The sequence below is a fragment of the Panthera leo genome, chromosome C2, assembly GCF_018350215.1.
Source record: "Panthera leo isolate Ple1 chromosome C2, P.leo_Ple1_pat1.1, whole genome shotgun sequence".
NCBI lineage: Eukaryota > Metazoa > Chordata > Mammalia > Carnivora > Felidae > Panthera > Panthera leo.
Genome location: NC_056687.1, coordinates 40,409,933 through 40,428,223, shown reverse-complemented (window position 1 = coordinate 40,428,223; position 18,291 = coordinate 40,409,933). Strand labels below are relative to the sequence as shown.

The 18,291-nt window shown below is 35.8% G+C and overlaps 1 protein-coding gene across 2 annotated transcripts in view; it reads right to left on the bottom strand.

Annotated features, from left to right (window-relative positions):
* ZNF654 (zinc finger protein 654) overlaps positions 1 to 18,291 on the bottom strand; it is a 94,054-nt gene that overhangs the window by 59,975 nt on the left and 15,788 nt on the right. For both annotated transcript variants that reach the window (XM_042955325.1, XM_042955324.1), the window contains exon 2: positions 4,294 to 4,439. In XM_042955325.1, the coding sequence (XP_042811259.1) occupies positions 4,294 to 4,439 (146 nt within the window). The remainder of the gene's footprint in view (positions 1 to 4,293; positions 4,440 to 18,291) is intronic.

The window sequence follows — 18,291 nt, the reverse complement described above, 5'->3', positions numbered from 1 at the left end:
AGCTAGAAAGCAATGAAACAGAAGCTAACAAATGAGTTAAATTTTAAAAAATAATAATGTACTTCTGAAAACCTTAAAAGCATTTCCCATTACAACACTAATGTTAACACACATTATATAGGTAAAGGAGGGGAAAAATCCAAATAGGCACTGAAACAAGAAAAACACCTCTTACAAATAATGTATTTCTTTTAATACTTATTTTATTTTCCTCAGAAATCATTACAGAATAACTAAAACCGTTTTGGTAGTTTTTAAAACGACACTCTTTGTAGCAGACATCTGTTATGTTTGTTTACCTAGCCAGCTCTCCTTCACACTGCCTCGATTCACTTCTTGCTCATCCCTCCAACATTTCTATGGTTCTGATCAGGTTGTCAATGTAGCATTCTCACTCCTCACTGTCCTAAACACAGCAATTAGTCCAAGCAGTGGGCACATCACCTTGGCTGAGCTCAAGCTCCCAAAAATTATTCTGAGAATTACAAACAGGGGGAGGGGGTTTCTTCTCTCTTGCTTAATCAACTATGCCTAATCCCAGAACTGTCAGCAGCCCAAGTGAATGAGAACAAAAGAGGGAAGACAGAAAGGAAAAGAATAGTTCTAGATGACATTTTACCCTCTGGATTCAGAAAATCCTGAGACTAGTTCTAGTCCTTGCTTTTCCATGGTTTTGTCATCTACTAAATCCCTCCACGACCTTCTTTTTTTTGCTTAAACTAGCTTAAGTTTGTCAACTATAATCAAAAAGTCCTAATACATCTCCCATATTCATTTGGGCATCATAAAATAAATATAAAAATAATATATTTTCTTAAGTGTTTGTTTATTTTGAGAGAGAGAGAAAGAGCAAGCACACGAGCAGGGTAGGGGCAGAGAGAGAGAGGGAGAGAGAGAATCCTAAGCAGGCTCCACGCTGTCAGCACAGAGACTGACATAGGGCTCAATCTCACAAAACTGTGAGATCATGACCTGAGCGGAAATCAAGAGTCTTGACACTTTACCAATTGAGCCACCCAGGTGCCCCTATATTTTTTAATAATATAATTTTCTTGACACTGCATTGCTCTTAAAATCTATACAAGGTTATCTATATAAATCTAACTCTTTCTCCCCAAAATTTTTTCAGCTTTACTGGGGTGTAATTGACAAACAGAAATTGTATGTATTTAAGTGTGCAACTTGATGTTTTGATATACATATAGACAGTGAATTATCACTGTAATCAAGCTGGTTAACATATTCATCACCTCACATCATTCCCACCTCCAAATTTAAATATATACAAATAAACTTTTAAAGAAACACAATGTACATGCATTCTTTTAAATTTTATATATACATATATAAAGCAAAAAAAAAAACCCATATAGTTAATATATATAAAATTAGTACACCTACAAGATTTAAAAATGTTAAGTGTACAGAAAGAGTTAAGTCCTCTCACTAGTCCAATGCTCCAGAACAACAACTTGCAAAATTTTTAATTGCTGTTGATAATAAGATAATAACAATGATGATAATAAGATTTGTCAGTATTTCCTACTAGTTGTAAATATTATTTCTTGACTTCCTGCTGTGGAAGAAAATTTAACTCCTTACACAACCAATTCTACATTCCCATTAGTTATTATTATTATTTCCTCTATTATTGATCTTTGTAACTACTTAACATTTATTTACGGTTTCATGTGGTACTGACACTCTGTTTTGTAAAATGAGAATTAAAGGAAGGGTATTTTTTAGTGCTCTTATTCTTCACTTCAACTCACAACTTGCATCAAATATTCTTATATTGAAAGCTGAATAATTTCCTTCTGTTCTGCAACTGTAATTATTTTTGTACTTTATCTAAAAGTTCAAAGTCAGTAAGCATTACTTACATTAAGGAAACTAAATAACACTCGGTACATTATCTAAGTAGTTTGCTATGATTCTGTATTCTTTCTGTTCAGATTATTTTTAATTTTCCTGGAGTGTCTAATTCCCCTTTTATGTTCTTTGCCTTTTGCCACTACCTTAAATGGTACTAAATTCTCAAAGTTATTCTCAAATCTCCATTTTTACTGAAGGTCTTACATCTATAAGACCTACTACTCAATAGTGATCCTATACCCCTCTATCTCAAGTAAAAACCATTATTTTTTAGATCCACTGTCATTTTTCTGGAGCACATCTTCTAATAACTTCTTAATAAAGGATATGTAGACAAGTCAATCTTCTACATCCTTACAAGCCTGGAAATGTTGTCTCTAACTCTCACACTTCACTGACAGTTTGGATGAGTACAAAATTCTACATTGAAAATAATTTCTCCTCAAATCTTTCAAGACACTGATTCATTATATTCTACCACCCACTGTTAGTTAATGAAGACCAATACCAAGTTGATGTTTGTTCCTTTGCATGTGACCTAGTTTTTCCTCTACAAGGTGTTCAAATCTGTTTTTTCATTCTTGGTATTCTGAAATCACAAAATGATGTATTTGGTGGAGAATTTTTTATATTCACTGTGTGAGCACTTCTTGAGTTCTTTCAGTCTAGAAGTTCATGACTTTCAGTTCTGGGAAATTCTTTTAGTTTGTCTTTAAATTTTTCCTCCAATGTATCGTCTGTAAGTTCTTTTTCTCAAACTCCAACTAGTTAGGATAATAAACCTCCAATATAAAGGTACCATATCATTTTTTTTTCTCTGACACATTCCTTCTCTTTGACTCTATTTTACATTCTGGATTATTTCTTCCAACATTACTTTCCAAATTTCCTACAGAACTTTACATTTTAGCCATCATCATATTTTCTTAATTTCCAAAAACTCATTTTTGGTTTCTCATTATTCCATTCTCACAGCATGATGTGTTGATGTTTTAACGTTACACATATCATCTCAACTCTCTCTGAAAATACACATTACAGATTTTATATTTCTCTTAATTTTTTGTTTTTACATTAACACTATTTCTTCCAAATTTTTTTAAAGTTTTTCATTGTATTTTTTTCATGTTAAAGGCATTCCTCAACCGTCTGATGACTCCTGAATACCCATCAATTTTTAAGAATAAGGCCATATGCAGATTAATTGGGAGCTCTATAAGCATGTCTAGACTTTGATGACTGATGAGTTTTTCTTTAGGGTAATTAAGTGACTAGCTAGCTGTCTCAAAGAGGAAACTTTAGCTGCCAGAATGCAAAGATCATTGGTCCAAAGTCATTTAATTTCTTTAGAGAAAAGAAAAAAATAGCAACTCTTTCCCCACCCCAACTTGGCCCTAAGGCCTGGTGATTGGCCTAAATGGAAAAACTTCAATTAACTCCTTTATCTACACTCTCCCCAAGTATCCCATTCCCTACTCTCTATTTCATGCCTGGCATATTCAAATTCTACACCTCTCTAGGATTCAGGGAGGAGGGAGGCAGGACAAACTAGACCTCCTATCTTATAAAGCAGAGTATAATTCTGTGTCAACTGCTACCCACAGTTTTTAAAAATGTTTTACAAATAATCAAGTATACATAGATTAAAATATATAAAACAACAAGAATTCCACTAAATGATACTTATCCTACAAGACATCTGATATTTTCTATTTTATTTATAATGTTGATAAATGATTTCATAACACATTGTGATGTGTGATTTGAGGCGCACGTACACATGCGCAAAACAAAAAGCAAGTTACGTTGTGACTTGCTCTGTCATGTTTCAATGACCATTCACTCTTCTGTTTTCTCTCCCCAAGAAAATTTTTGAAATCTTTCATTCACTGATGGCTCTTCTCTACTTTCTTTTCACTGTATTTCTCTCTTTTACATCTTTACTATAATTTTAGTAGGATCTAGAAGGGCAAAAAGAATAAATGTAAGTGCTCAGTTTGTGATCTTTAACTTGAATTCCTCTACAAGTATTTTTAAAAACCAGAAGCTTCCTAACCTCCTTCTGACCTGATTTAAGGTCCCTCTGCTAAGTATGATGGCCTCAATTGCTGTATTCTGGGACTTACCATTAGAGCTAGGGAATTAAAAAGGAAAGAGATGGTAGTGACCATAAGAATGTATGAAACAATTCCAACTAGCTCTAAAACTAAAATTGTGGTTAAATGTTCAATATTAAACCTAAGTACTTAAATGAAGAAATAGAATTTTTTGTTGTTGTTGTTATAGTCCAAGATTTTAGAAATTTCTTTTTGAGGGAAGACTTTAGGAAAGGCTCCTTCCACAGAGAAAATAATCAAAACCCAATTCCCAAATATGTCAAGAAAAATAATACTTCCATAAGATGCAAAGAGTACTTACAAAGCAAGGCTACTCAAAACATACTGTACGTGCTCACATTCATCTGGGAATGATGCACTGGCTGATGTGAAACAGCAAAGTGCAGTCTGAAGAACCTGAAGCTGTGGCAAAGGGACCTGCCATCTTCCAGCATAATCTTCAACCACCTGACAGGGAAGCAATCCAAAAAGTACATTATTATAGAAAATGCTCGCAACATCTCGAGTTTAAAAATTTTGATACTACTAGATAAATTAAAAATTTAGTTCAGCATTAATACAAGTGACTTAAGGACAAAACATTATTTTCATAATGTATATCTGAAAATGAAATAACTATTATCTTTGAAAATGTGGAAAAGAAATATAGAATATGAATAATTACAGTCTAACTGCCACATCTTTAACAAATTGTAACAAACATAACAAAGACCTTCACCTCCCATATCCAGCCTTTATCAAAACATCAATTATCAAATATTAAAGTAGCTAGACAATACAATACGGTAATAAAAAATTAGAAATGAGCATAATTATTATCATTACGATTTATTAAAGACTAAACTCTAGGGGTGTCTGGGTGGCTCTGTCAGTTGAGTCTAACTCTTGATTCTGGCTCAGGTCAAAATCTCAAGAGTCATGGGATCAAGCCATGCGTCGGGCTCCATGTGGAGTATTGAGCCTGCTTAAGATTCTCTCTCTCTCCCTCTGCCCCTCTGCCCTGCTCATGCTCTCTCTCTCTAAAATAAAAAATTAATCAATTAATTAAAATTAAATAAAAAAAATAATAAAGACTACACTCTAAACATTCTGGCACTAATGAGTATTAAAGATATAGTGGCATGACACTCTGATTCTGAAAGTTTAAGGTGTACGTACAAGAGCTTTATGAATTTAGACAGGTCATTTCCTTCTCTATGCATTAGTTTCCTCACCATAAAATAGAGATAATAATGCTTATCTTGCAGATTAGAATAATTTATGAGAAAGCATTTTAGAACTATCAATTGCTATGAAATGTTAATTATGATTTCTCATATGCAAGACTGCTATATTAAAACAATATATTATATTTTAAAAATTCATCATATAAACCAGGTTGGCAAACTATGGCCTACAGGCCAAATATGACCTGCCACCTATTTTTGTATGACCCACAGCTAAGAATGAGATGTTACATTTTCAAATGGTTGAAAAAATATTTTGTGATTTCTGAAAATCAAATGAAATTCAAATTTTAATGTCCACAGAGCTTTACTGGAACATAACCAGATTCATCCATTTACATACTATCTATGGCTGCTTTCCTGCTATAACAACCAGTTATGTAGTTATGACAGAAATCATATGGTTCACAAAGCCTAAAATATTTAATTTCTGCCCCACTACAGAGAAAGTTTGCCAACTCCTGGTTTAAAAGCTGGAAAAAATAGAACAGAGTACAAAAGCCAAGAGAACACTCAGAGCTCAAAGACTTTTCACACTCATCACTTCCTGTTGGGAGATAATTTTCCATGGGTCTTTTGTATTTCCACAGTTTTTTTGTTTTTTTTGTTTTAAAAAAAAACTGGGGTGCCTTTAACTCAGTCGGTTAAACGTTGAACTTCAGCTCAGGTCATGATCTCATAGTCCATGAGTTTGAGCCCTGCATCAGGCTCTGTGCTGACAGCTCAGAGCCTGGAGCCTGCTTCCAATTCTGTGTCTCCCTCTCTCTGCCCCTTCCCTGCTCACACTCTGTCTGTCTCTGTCTCTCTCTCAAAAATAAATAAACATTAAAAAGACTTTTTTAAAAAATTTAAAAAGGCTCAACTGCCTTCATCTTTTCAAAGATATTCATAGGCAATAGCCTTGAAAAACAGAGATGATGTCTCCCTCCAGAGCCTGTTTACTATTTAGCATAATTATGATGTTCTCTCCCTCTGGAGCAAGGGCCAGGCAGATACACTTGTAGACCACTATAAAATATTAGGGTTCCCTAAGCTTGGGTTTCCTCAACTATGATGAAAACCCACTGTGAGTGCAGGATCCACCTTTGTCACTTACCTTTATGAGACTTGAGGGGCAAGGGGAACCAACCTGAGCATGAAGCTCATGCAGCTTGCTGTACCATGAATAATCAAGTCCATTATCTCTGACCCAGGCTTTTCATGTTTTCTGCCAGCATCTGTGAAACTGCGACACACTAAACCTAGATAAAATTTTAGACCCTTCGTGGTTGACTGACAATTCCAAATTGCAATACCAGAAAGTTAGCTGGGAAGTAAAAACTATTACTAACTATGATGACCCCAAATAGGACACTTTTCTAAACCACTACAGGCCAAAAAAAAAAAAAAAAAAAGGTGGATAGACTGTCATTCCCTGCCTCCAAAATTTCTCTTCACTAGCATATTTGACCAGCTTTATAAACTCTTTTCGGCCACCATAACACCATTCTTTTTTTTTTTTTTAATGTTTATTTTCGAGTGATAGAGTGTAAGCAGGGGAGGGGCAGAGAGAGAGGGAAACAGAATCCGAAGCAGGCTTCAGGCTCTGAGCTGTCTGCACAGAGCCTGATGTGGGGTTCGAATTCACAAGCCGTGAGATCATGACCTGAGCTGAAGTCGGAAACTCAACCGACTGAGCCACCCAGTTGCCTCTGACCAGCATAACACCATTCTGATACCACGTAAAATATAGGCACCTGACAGTCTCATGTTTTCCTGTCCTCCATCCCAAACAGTTTGCCCTAATCCATATCTACTTATAACCATATGAGGTAAGTTTATCTCCTTAGAAGATTTCTATTTTGTCAGCTTCTATTCTTATTATAGCTTCCCTTGTTTACCAATATTCAGCTACTGATATCTAATATACTGCCTGATCTAGCTGAGCCCAAACCTAACACAATAAAAAAGCCCAAACGTAACACATCAAACCTACTAGAAGTGTTGCCATAATATGTTTGAAGGGATATAAACAAAATAACTGAAATCTACATATCTTCTTACACTGTTTAATATCATGCCAGATGCTACTAATACAGTATAACATTAACATAACACTTTAAGACACACTATCACACTATTTCTCTTTTAAATATTTCCTTAAAATATGTGAAACCATACATTACATAGCCCTTTTATTTGAAATTTTTCTCCTGTGCTATCATAAGCACTCAACTAATGAGACCAGATACCATGACATCATAATCTGAATGTGTTCTACCAGGTTGAAATGTAGCAAGCAACACATCTTCCATTTTTCTTTTTCTTTTGCATTCTAATAAGTAACACTCTTAACATAACGGCCACAATTATGTTGCAGTTGCTGCAAACAAAGTAAAATTTACCTGAATTACTAACATCAACATCTGCTATAGTTCTAAATTCTTCAAGAAAATGGTCTAAGGATCGAGATCAATAGTCCATTAGGGATTGGTAAACCCTCCCCCTTTTTTTTCTTTCATTTTGAAGGGCATAACAAACTTACTGCAATGCAATTTACTATAATTTATAGAAACTATATGAACATTGCTGAAAGAAGTTACAGCGAAGGCCAAAAGCATGCCGTGATATAAGGGGAGTTGAAGAGAAGGGCAGAACTACTGCCAAAGAAAGATGCTGGAATAGTGCAATGATCCCACAGCACTTTGTCAGCATTCCCATTTACAGGAGCATATACCCTGATCTAAAAGGGATATAGTATATATTATCATTAACTAATAATATTATAATAATTAACCAAGGCAAATTATTGTGAGAATGAGCACAGAGAGCACAGATTCTTTCTCTAGCAAAACTGTCAAAACACAGATTTATTGTAAACCTATTAAGTTAAATTACATTAATTATTTAAGAACATTAAGATACAGCATCCAAATTGCTACAGACTGACATATGTCCCCCTAAAATTCATATGCAATATATGCATTGAATAAATTTGCTAATTTTATAAATACCTAAACATTATAATAGACATTAAGTTAGTCTTTTCTCCACCCCTTTCAATATAATTATGTTGTTCATGTTATAATAATAACTACTACATATGTATAAATATCTCCTAGCTCTCTCTGCCCACTGAGAGAGCATAGGAGAAGTAACACCCCAGGAGCAATATATATATACTTAAGGCACAAATCTTGGTTTCTAAACACTATTCTCCAATAAAAGAAACTTGGACTTCTCGAGGCCTCCTCCAGTAGGCCTGGAGCAGAGAAAACACAAGATGAGACTAGAACATTTTGTGGTGCCAGAAAGTAAGGGAAGGCTGCAAAAATGATGGGGTATAAGAACACAGGAGCCAACCTGAAGGAGCTCTTAACCGCTAAAGCTGGAACAATTTAAGCAACAAAATAAATGATAGTACTGACTTTAGTCCAGGGAACAAGATAAATATCCAGGAGTCCACAGTGATACAAATAACCAAATAAATAAATGTTAGAGATGAGACAGCTCTTCCTCGCCATAAAATCCCAATTACTAAACACAGAAGAAAAGAGAGACATAGAGAATCAGCATTAGGCAAATACACAGTAATGGATGCTACAGACAAGATCCATGGATCAATGCTAATATTCGAGAGTAAAAGTTTAAGGAGATGCAGGATTTGCAGTCTCAAATTATCTCCCCCAAGACATTTACAAACTAAAAATAGAAAGACTGTAACTTAAGGGTACAGAAACCCCACACACACTTAACCAAATCATCAAAGTAAATATCATCAGTAACTAATACAACATATCATTATCATAAATCTCTTGATATGGCACATCAAGAAAGACACAATGGCATTTTTGTAGTACTTTTGCCAAAAATGCCTAACCTCGTTCCAGTCATGAAAAATCATCAGACAAACCCAAATTGAGGGATGCTTTATATAAAACTAATCAGTACCCTTCAAAAGTGTTAAGGTCATGAAAGACAAGGGAAAGCTGAAGAACTAGTTATTATTCACTGGAAGAGATTAAGGTAAATAACAACTAAATACAACGTGAGATCCAGAAATAACATTCTGGAACAGAAAAATCATTAGTGGAAAAACTGGTAAATTTCTAAAAAGGTCTGTAATTTAGTGATTATTACACTAGTGTTGCTTTCCTGTTCTTGATAATTGTACCATGTTTTCAATAAGTACAAAAGTAGTTCAATTTTTAAAACTTGAAAAAGGCTTTTTTGTTCTCACCTCTTCCTTCAAATTTTGGTGTTTTCATTTATTTTCTGGGGGCTATTTTATAACATAAGCACAATTCTACATTTACTTTCCCTACTTTGTTACCTAGCTACACATCAAGATTTACCCTTGCCTATGGGTATTTTTTTAGGGTCAGATGGAAAAATAAATCAAGTAGATTAGCAGCAGTGTGGAAAGAGTATAGGTTTTAGAATTAGACAGACCTGGCTTTGTCACTTAGTAGTTATATAAACTTAGCAAAGTTATTATACTTCTCTAAGTTTCCTATAAAATGAATTTAATATCACCTAAATCACAGAGTGATTGGAGAAGAGAATATATTAAAATCTAGGATAATTCCTGGCACATACCAGTCCACTTTAAGAAAATGGCAATGGTATACTTTTTGACTGTATCATTGCATCAGCATGAGCTGGTTAATTATTTGTTTCCCAGTATAATTAATTAAAACAAACTTTATGCACTTTTAGCAAGCAGATAGGCCACTTCCAAATATCTATTCAAAAGCTACTGCTGAGTTTCAACTATTTAGTTCAATACCCCTTGACAAATGAAGCATATCCTAGATACAGCAATACAAATAAAATGCTTCATCATGCCTGAACAGATACCTGAGGATTCTTCTTCTTCTTCTTCTTCTTCTTTTTTTTTTTTTTTTTAACAGTTTTCCAGTGAGAATAAAAAAGATAAAGAAAAGCTCTGTTCAAAACAAGAGTCACTGTCATTTGACTATTTCTGTCAGGATAATCATGTCAAGAAAATCTAAAATTAAAGTCATATTTTAAAAACCCACCAAAATGGTTTAGAAATAGATCCTAATAAGCTAAAAGTTGTTTGGAATCTACAAAGGACATAATCTTCAGTAATAGACAACCTAAGACCCAGTTCTTTTGGGGGCTCAATTAAGCATATCGTTTGTTCAGCTCACTACTCCTTAAACAGATATTTCTGCAACATTAAAGTCTATAATAGGTTCTGTGAATGTAATAAGACTCAACCTTTTACAAAATGGAAAATGGAGTAAACATCTCTAAATCTTAATATTCCATACAATCTTACTATTAAAAGGAATCTTCATGATTATCTAGTCAAAGCTACAAACCAAAGCAGGAATATCCATTACAATATCACTCCCAGAAGGCTCTCTTCTCCTTGAGTTTTCTGCATCCATATGATGTGAGACAAGCCAGGGCCCTCCATGTGGTTGCCAAAGTATCTACTTAAAGACCCGCCTTTCTTCTTAAGTTAACCCAAAGAAGATAAGAAGTAGGCTCATTTTAAATGTTTTAGACAAATTTTATCCCTGTCAATTTTTCATTTGATCGCAAACTCACTATGGAGAATGATATATTACATGGTTCCCTGATTAATATTAAAATTGGCACATAAAACAAGGGACCCCCAAAATACAAGCAAAAGGAAACGTATTTGAACGTCAAATCAGAATGTAGGGTGAACAAACCTCTGTGTGTGCCAGCAGGAAGTGGTATACATAGATGTGTGTGCCCATGATAATGACTTAACTAGCTTGGGCTAAGCAGAATTCTGCATCTGACTTCAATTTAGCATGGCCTCGCAAGAAATGGTATTGCAGGTATGGCTGAGGCACTGATTTTATTAAATTTTTTAATGTTTATTTATTTATTTTGAGAGAGTGTGCACACGTGAGCAGGAGAAAGACAGTGAGGAGACAGAGAATCCCAAATAGGCTCTATGCTCTTGAGGAGCCCAACACAGGGCTCGATCCCATGGCCCTGGGATCATGACCTGAGCCAAAACCAAGAGTCATATGCTCAAACGACTGAGCTATCCCTTTGTTATTGATTTTTTTAAAATTTCCTTTAGTCATATAGGGGTTTTAGACACTAATAAAATTTATGTTCTTTTCTTATGGAAAAATTTTTGTTTTTTCTGTCTGGTTTCTCAATCATACCTACAAGCCAGAGGATTAAACTGAAAAGTTGGCTGAATTCCACACATGTCTTAATACACTAGTGTGTGAATGCCTAGCCTTTAAATTGTTAGTGCTATGGAGTATTATTCAGACATAAAGGGGGAATTTTGGAGGGATGGGATAAATAGGGGGTAGGGATTAAGGCATGCACTTTTTATGATAGTATGGAATTGTCAATTCACCTGTATTGTACAACTGAAACTAATACAACACTGTATGTTAAAAAAATAATAAAATTTCTAAATATGATATAAACTAGAATATAAAGATAAATAAATAGTCCTAGATCAGTTGACCTAACTCTGTCCCTCTCCCTCTTAATTTTGTTCTCAAAGAGAAGTTCTTAGATTCATGTGACTTACCCAAAGTCTTTTCTTTTTTAAATGTTTCTTTATTTTTGAGAGAGAGAGAGAGAGAGAGAGAGAGAGAAAGAGAGAGAGAGAGAGAGCACGCAGGGGCAGAGGAGGGGCAAAGAGAGGGAGACACAGAACTCGAAGAGGGCTCCAGGCTCTGCATGGTCAGCACAGATCCTGACGCGGGGCTCGAACTGAGGAATTGTGAAATCATGACCTGAGCTGAAGTCAGACACTTAACTGACTGAGCCACCCAGGCACCCCTTGTCCAAAGTCTTCTAACGTCACTGTCATAATATGGTCTCCAGTAGCCTCTGGAATTAAGTACATAAATCTAATCAAGGATATAGAAGTGAAGATTTTATCTGAGTTCAACGAAGATAGCCAGTAGATTGTATCAAGTAAATAAATGAAGAGTCAGATTCCTTATTATATAGGGCATAAGTCACATTCTTAGACTGAAGCTGAAGGAAAATTCAATGGAATTATTACAAATTCAAAGGCAAAAAGAGAAATTTAAAAGGTTTATGCATCAAATACTAACTTTAGGTACCATGTTTGCTCAGTCTCAAGAACTAAATTTGTTTAAAAATGATATACTTTAACGAGGCACTTGGGTGGTTCAATAGGTTAAGCCTCTGACTTTTGATTTTGGCTCAGGTCATGATTTCACAGTTTGTGAGATCGAGCCCCACAACAGGTTCTGCACTAGAGGCATAGAGCCTGCTTGGGATTCTTTCTCTGCCTTTCCCGTGCTCTCATGAACTCTCTCGCTCCCTCTCCCTCTCTCTCTCAAAATAAATAAATAAACACTTAGAAAAAAAGATACACTTACAATTAAAATAACAGTGAGAGGGTTAAAAAATAAATAAAAGGAGGTCATATTGATAAAGATGGGAGAGAGGTACTACCTTAATAATAAGGTCACTATCAGAATCAAGACTAGATATATATACAGCAAAAAGCAACAGAAAGAGAGATCAAGGAATCAACCCCATTTACAATTCCACCAAAAACCATAAAATACCTAGGAATAAACCTAACCAAAGAGGTGAAAAATCTATACACTGAAAACTATAGAAAGCTTATTTATGAAAGAAATTGAAGACAACACACACACACACACACACACACACACACACACACAAGTGGAAAAATATTCCATGCTCCTGGATTGGAAGAACAAATATTGTTAAAGTGTCAATACTACCCAAAGCAATCTGCATATTCAATGCAATCCCTATCAAAATAACACCAGCATTCTCCACAGAGCTAGAACAATCCTAAAATTTGTATGGAACCACAAAAGACCCAGAATAGACAAAGCAATCTTGAAAAAGAAAACCAAAGCTCGAGGCATCACAATCCTGGAATTCAAGATGTATTACAAAGCTGTAATCATCATGACAGTATGGTACTGGCACAAAAACAGACACTCAAATCAATGGAACAGAACAGAGAACCCAGAAATGAACCCACAAACGTATGGCCAACTAATCTTTAACAAAGCAGAAAAGAATATCCAATAGAATAAAAACAGTCTCTTCAGCAAGTGGTGCCTGGAAAACTGGACAACAACATGCAGAAAAATAAACCTGGACCACTTTCTTACACCATACACAAAAATAAACTCAAAATGGATAAAAGACCTAAATGTCAGATAGGAAGCCATTAAAATCCTCAAGGAGAAAGCAGGCAAAAACCTCTTTGACTTTGGCCGCAGCAAGTTCTTCTTACTCAACATGTCTCTGGAGGCAGGGGAAACAAAAACAAAAATGAACTATTGGGACCTCATCAAGATAGAAAGCTTCTGCAGAGAAGGAAACAATCAACAAAATGCAACCAGATGGGAAAGATATTTGCAAATGGCATATCAGATAAGGGGTTACAGCTATAAAGAACTGATCAAACTCAATACCCCAAAAAACAAATAATCCAGTGAAGAAATGGGCACAAGATGTGAATAGATACTTCTCCAAAGAAGACATCCAGATGGCCAACTGGCATATGAAAAAAAGGCTCAACATCACTTATCATCAGGGAAGTACACATTAAAAACACAATGAAATACCACCTCACACCAGTCAGAATGGCCAAAGTTAACAACTCAGGCAAGAACAGATGTTGGTGAGGATGTGGAGAAAGAGGATCTCTTGCACTGCTGGTGGGAATGCAAATTGGGGCAGCCACTCTGGAAAACAGTATGGAAGTTCCTCAAAAAATTAAAAATAGAACCACCCTGCGACACAGCAATTGCACTACTAGGTATTTATCTAAGGGATACAGGTATGCTGTTTTGAAGGGGCACATGCACACCAATGTTTATAGTAGCACTACCTTCAATAGCCAAAGTATAGAAAGAGCCCAAATGTCCATCGATGGATGAATGGATAAAGAAAATGTGGTATATATATACAATGGAGTAATACTCGGCAATCAAAAAGAATGAAATCTTCCCATTTGCAACAATGTGGATGGAACTGAAGGGTATTATGCTAAGCGAAATTAGTCAGAGAAAGACAAATATCATATGACTTCACTCATATGTGGAATTTAAGATACAAAATAGATGAACATAAGGGAAGGGAAGAAAAATAATATAAAAACAGGGAGGGGGACAAAACATAAGAGACTTTTATTAAATTTTTTTTTTTTTTAACATTTATTTATTTTTGAGACAGAGAGAGACAGAGCATGAACGGGGGAGGGGCAGAGAGAGAGGGAGACACAGAATTGGAAGTAGGCTCCAGGCTCTGGGCCATCCCAGAGCCTGACACGGGGCTCGAACTCACGGACCGCAAGATCGTGACCTGAGCTGAAGTCGGACGCTCAACCGACTGAGCCACCCAGGCGCCCCATATAAGGGACTTTTAAATACAGAGAACAAACTGAGGGTTGTTGGAGGGGTTGTGGGTGGGGGATGGGCTACATGGGTAAGGGGGCATTAAAAAGACACTTTGTTGGGATGAGCCCTGGGTGTTATACATGACTCACTGGAATCTCTACCCCTGAAATCATTATTGCACTATATGCTAACGAACCTGTATGTAAATAAATAAATAAACAAACAAACAACAAAAAAAAAGAATCAAGATTAGGTAGGAAAAAATAAAAAGGAAATACATATTTACCAGAACTATGTACTCTTAAAGGTGGAATTAAGGGGGGAAAGGATATTTTAGTTGTTCCTCATTAGAAAGAAAGGGTGACTAGTTCCAAAGGTATGCAACAGAGGGATAGAAGGTAACTTTGGATGGAAATCTCACAGTGGACCAGACTGGAAATCCAACCAGGGCAAGATACTCTTTTAAAGAAATTGAAAGTCCATAATAAGAGCAAGTGGAAAACACACCTTGAAAATTATTATATAAGTAACATAAAATCTGTACAGATTTGAAGATTTAAAAAAAAAAAAAAAAAAAAGCTGGGAGATTACCTGAAAATACCTGAAGCATTTAATGGGCATTTCAATTTTTTTTTTTTTAACATTTATTTATTTTTAAGACAGAGAGAGGCAGAGCATGAACGGGGGAGGGTCAGAGAGAGAGGGAGACACAGAATCCGAAACAGGCTCCAGGCTCTGAGCGGTCAGCACAGAGCCTGATGCAGGGCTTGAACCCACGGACCGCGAGATCATGACCTGAGCTGAAGTCGGCCGCTTAACCGACTGAGCCACCCAGGCGCCCCTTAATGGGCATTTCAAATTACTAGTTATTATGAAAGGTAATATATAGTATGACATGGTGGCACAAAACAAAGTGCCCCAGGAACTTAAAGTTAGGCATGAGGAAGTAAATAAGGAAAAGCAACACTGAAGAAAAACAAAGAGGTCAGTCCTAGGTCTGAGGTTGAGCTGATACAATTTTCTTAAGTCAGGGAGATGAGAGGGGGCAAAATCTGTTTGATAATGAATGCTTTTTAATGAACTCAGAATTCCTTGACTTTTCATCTGTTACATTATGGGAGACCTTACAAGAGGTAACTGCAGAATATTAACACCTGGGCCCAAAGGCAAAGAGAAAGGAAAAGGAAGACAAGAGAGGCTAACATAAGAATAGGCTAAAATGTAAACAAAAACAAAAAACAGCTGTTTATCTAAAATGGTGTAACATACTATTGCTGAAAGGAATGTGACAAAAGAGGATGTTTACACTGCCAGTGAAGTAGAACAAATTATACAAGGCCCAGAACAGTTAAAAAGCAGAGTAAAGAAAAGGTCTAGAGGAGCAAGTGGCAAAAAAGAGATACTGTCTTCACTGGGCTCCTATGAGCACAGCCATCAGAAACATCAAAGCAGCTTCATTTCAGGTACCTGTTTATGATTATCATCCAAATAATACAAATATGGGGCACAACAGGAATGCTTTTACGGTTTTAGCTCAAGAAGCCTAAGAATTTCAGGGAAAAAGCAACAGCCAAGGTAGCATAGGACTAAAAATGTCTTGGCACAAGGTTGGGGACAAAGAAATCCAGACACAAGGATAGAACTCTGGGGCTCTGGAGATTGAAGGGCTGGGGCTTTGTGGAGATGGTGCTTTGAACTTTGCACACAAGTAAGTGACACACTATTTACAAGACAGTATAGAAGCTGTGCCACCAAACAGAACGCACACTGATTACAGCACAGGAGTACCACGACTACACAGAAGTAATGGAAATTAAAAGCTTTTAATATGAAAAAAATCTAAAGGAGGAAACTTTAAGTACAACCTAGTGCCCAATGCTGCCATCCACAGAATTTGCAAACTTTGCAAGGCAGGAAGTAGAAATGTTTAGATTAAGTCTCTCACTGCCACCCAAAATATGGTAAACGTACAGCGGCACTATTACCACTTGATGAATTTTCCTAGTAAAACTTAGGTACAAATAGACTCTGGCAGTTGGCAGAACTAACTGGCACCCTAGTGATTTGAAACCAAAATTGACTTGATACCCTGTTTTCTGTGTACCCATCTTCCCTGTGATAGCACCAAAGCCTACTGGCAAAAGTAACGTGAGTCAACTGGACTATGTTCTAAGTTAAAAGAATAACTGTTGTAAATGTAATGGGTGTTAGATTGGGTAGAGTAATAAATTTTTGCCCTACTGACCTTCTGGATTCTTTAAAAAGTTAATACACAAGAGAAATTGGGAGGTGTGAAAAAAGCCACTCGCAATCAAAGGAAGACAATTCAAGCTGTAGCTCCTGAAAACCGCCCCAGTTCTAACCATAGAGACCCACTTGCTCTGATTAAGCAATACTCTGGGAAAGGAAGATTTTGGGATCCTACCCTCTTTGGACTCTAGAATTTAATTTCTCTTTGTGAACTTGATAATCGGAGACAATTCATTTGATCAATTTGATACATTATTATTTTTGTTGACATTAAAACCTGAAATTTTAAACTTAAAAACATACATAGGTAAGTTAACTCTCAAATACAGAAGTCTCCTCTATTAAAAAACCTTTATTCCAAGTACTGAAGTATTGCTAAAAAGAGAAAAGAAATTATGAGTTCTGTATCATCTGTATCATTGGTTACCTAAAAATGCATTGTTTTTAAATGGGAATGTGTATCCTGAACATTAATAAAAATGTCCATTGTGACTAGTGATTAACAATTTCTGTTCCTTTTTTTTAGAATGCACTATCTCTTCAAACCCAAAATTCAAACTTCACTGTTCATTTAGATCCCTTAATTGCTCCTCTACCATTTACTGTTAGTATTACCATCATATTCCTTTCATTCCTTTCATTCATCATATTCCAGACGTTTCAACTAGAAACCCAATGCAAATTCATAAAATTCTTTGTTCCTGTCTCCACATTTAACCACATGCTAAATTCTTTATTTCCGTATTTTCTGAAACTGTTCTGTCTCTCCATTTTCATTGCCACTATCCAGTCGGGCACTTAATTACTCCTTTTCCGAAATACTCCACTAGCTTCCTTTTGTCTAGGCTTTGATTCATTACCTTTGCGAGTGTTTTAAAACAGTATTTTAAGGTTAATAATGTACTGCTTTGCCCTTAAACCTGCAGATCTTCCTACAAAATTCAAATTCCTAAACCAAGATCTAGACCAATCCATTTTTCCAATATTAATATGTATCAATACTTTTCTGAATGTCATGTTCTGGTCCAGTGGTTCTCAAACTTTAGTATGCATCAGAATCATCTGGAAGGCTTGTGAAAAACACAGATTGCTGCACCCCAGCCCAAATTTCAAGAATCTGTAGGTCTGGGTGGGGCTGAGAATTTGCATTGCTAATAGTGTTCACATTCCTGTTGGTCTGAGAAATCACACTTTTAAGAACCACAGCTCTACACATAATTAACTACCCCATTCATAAATCTACTTTTCACAAATTATCTGCTCTACTTATAATTTCTCCTACTCATACCACTTCCTTTTTCGTGTCTACATTTAATACTAACAATTCTTTTTATTTATTTTTATTTTTTATTCTTTCTTTTTTTTTTATTTTGGAAAGAGAGAGAGTGCACCAGCAGGGGAAAGGGGAAGAGGATGGGAGACAATCTTTTTTTTTTTTTTTTA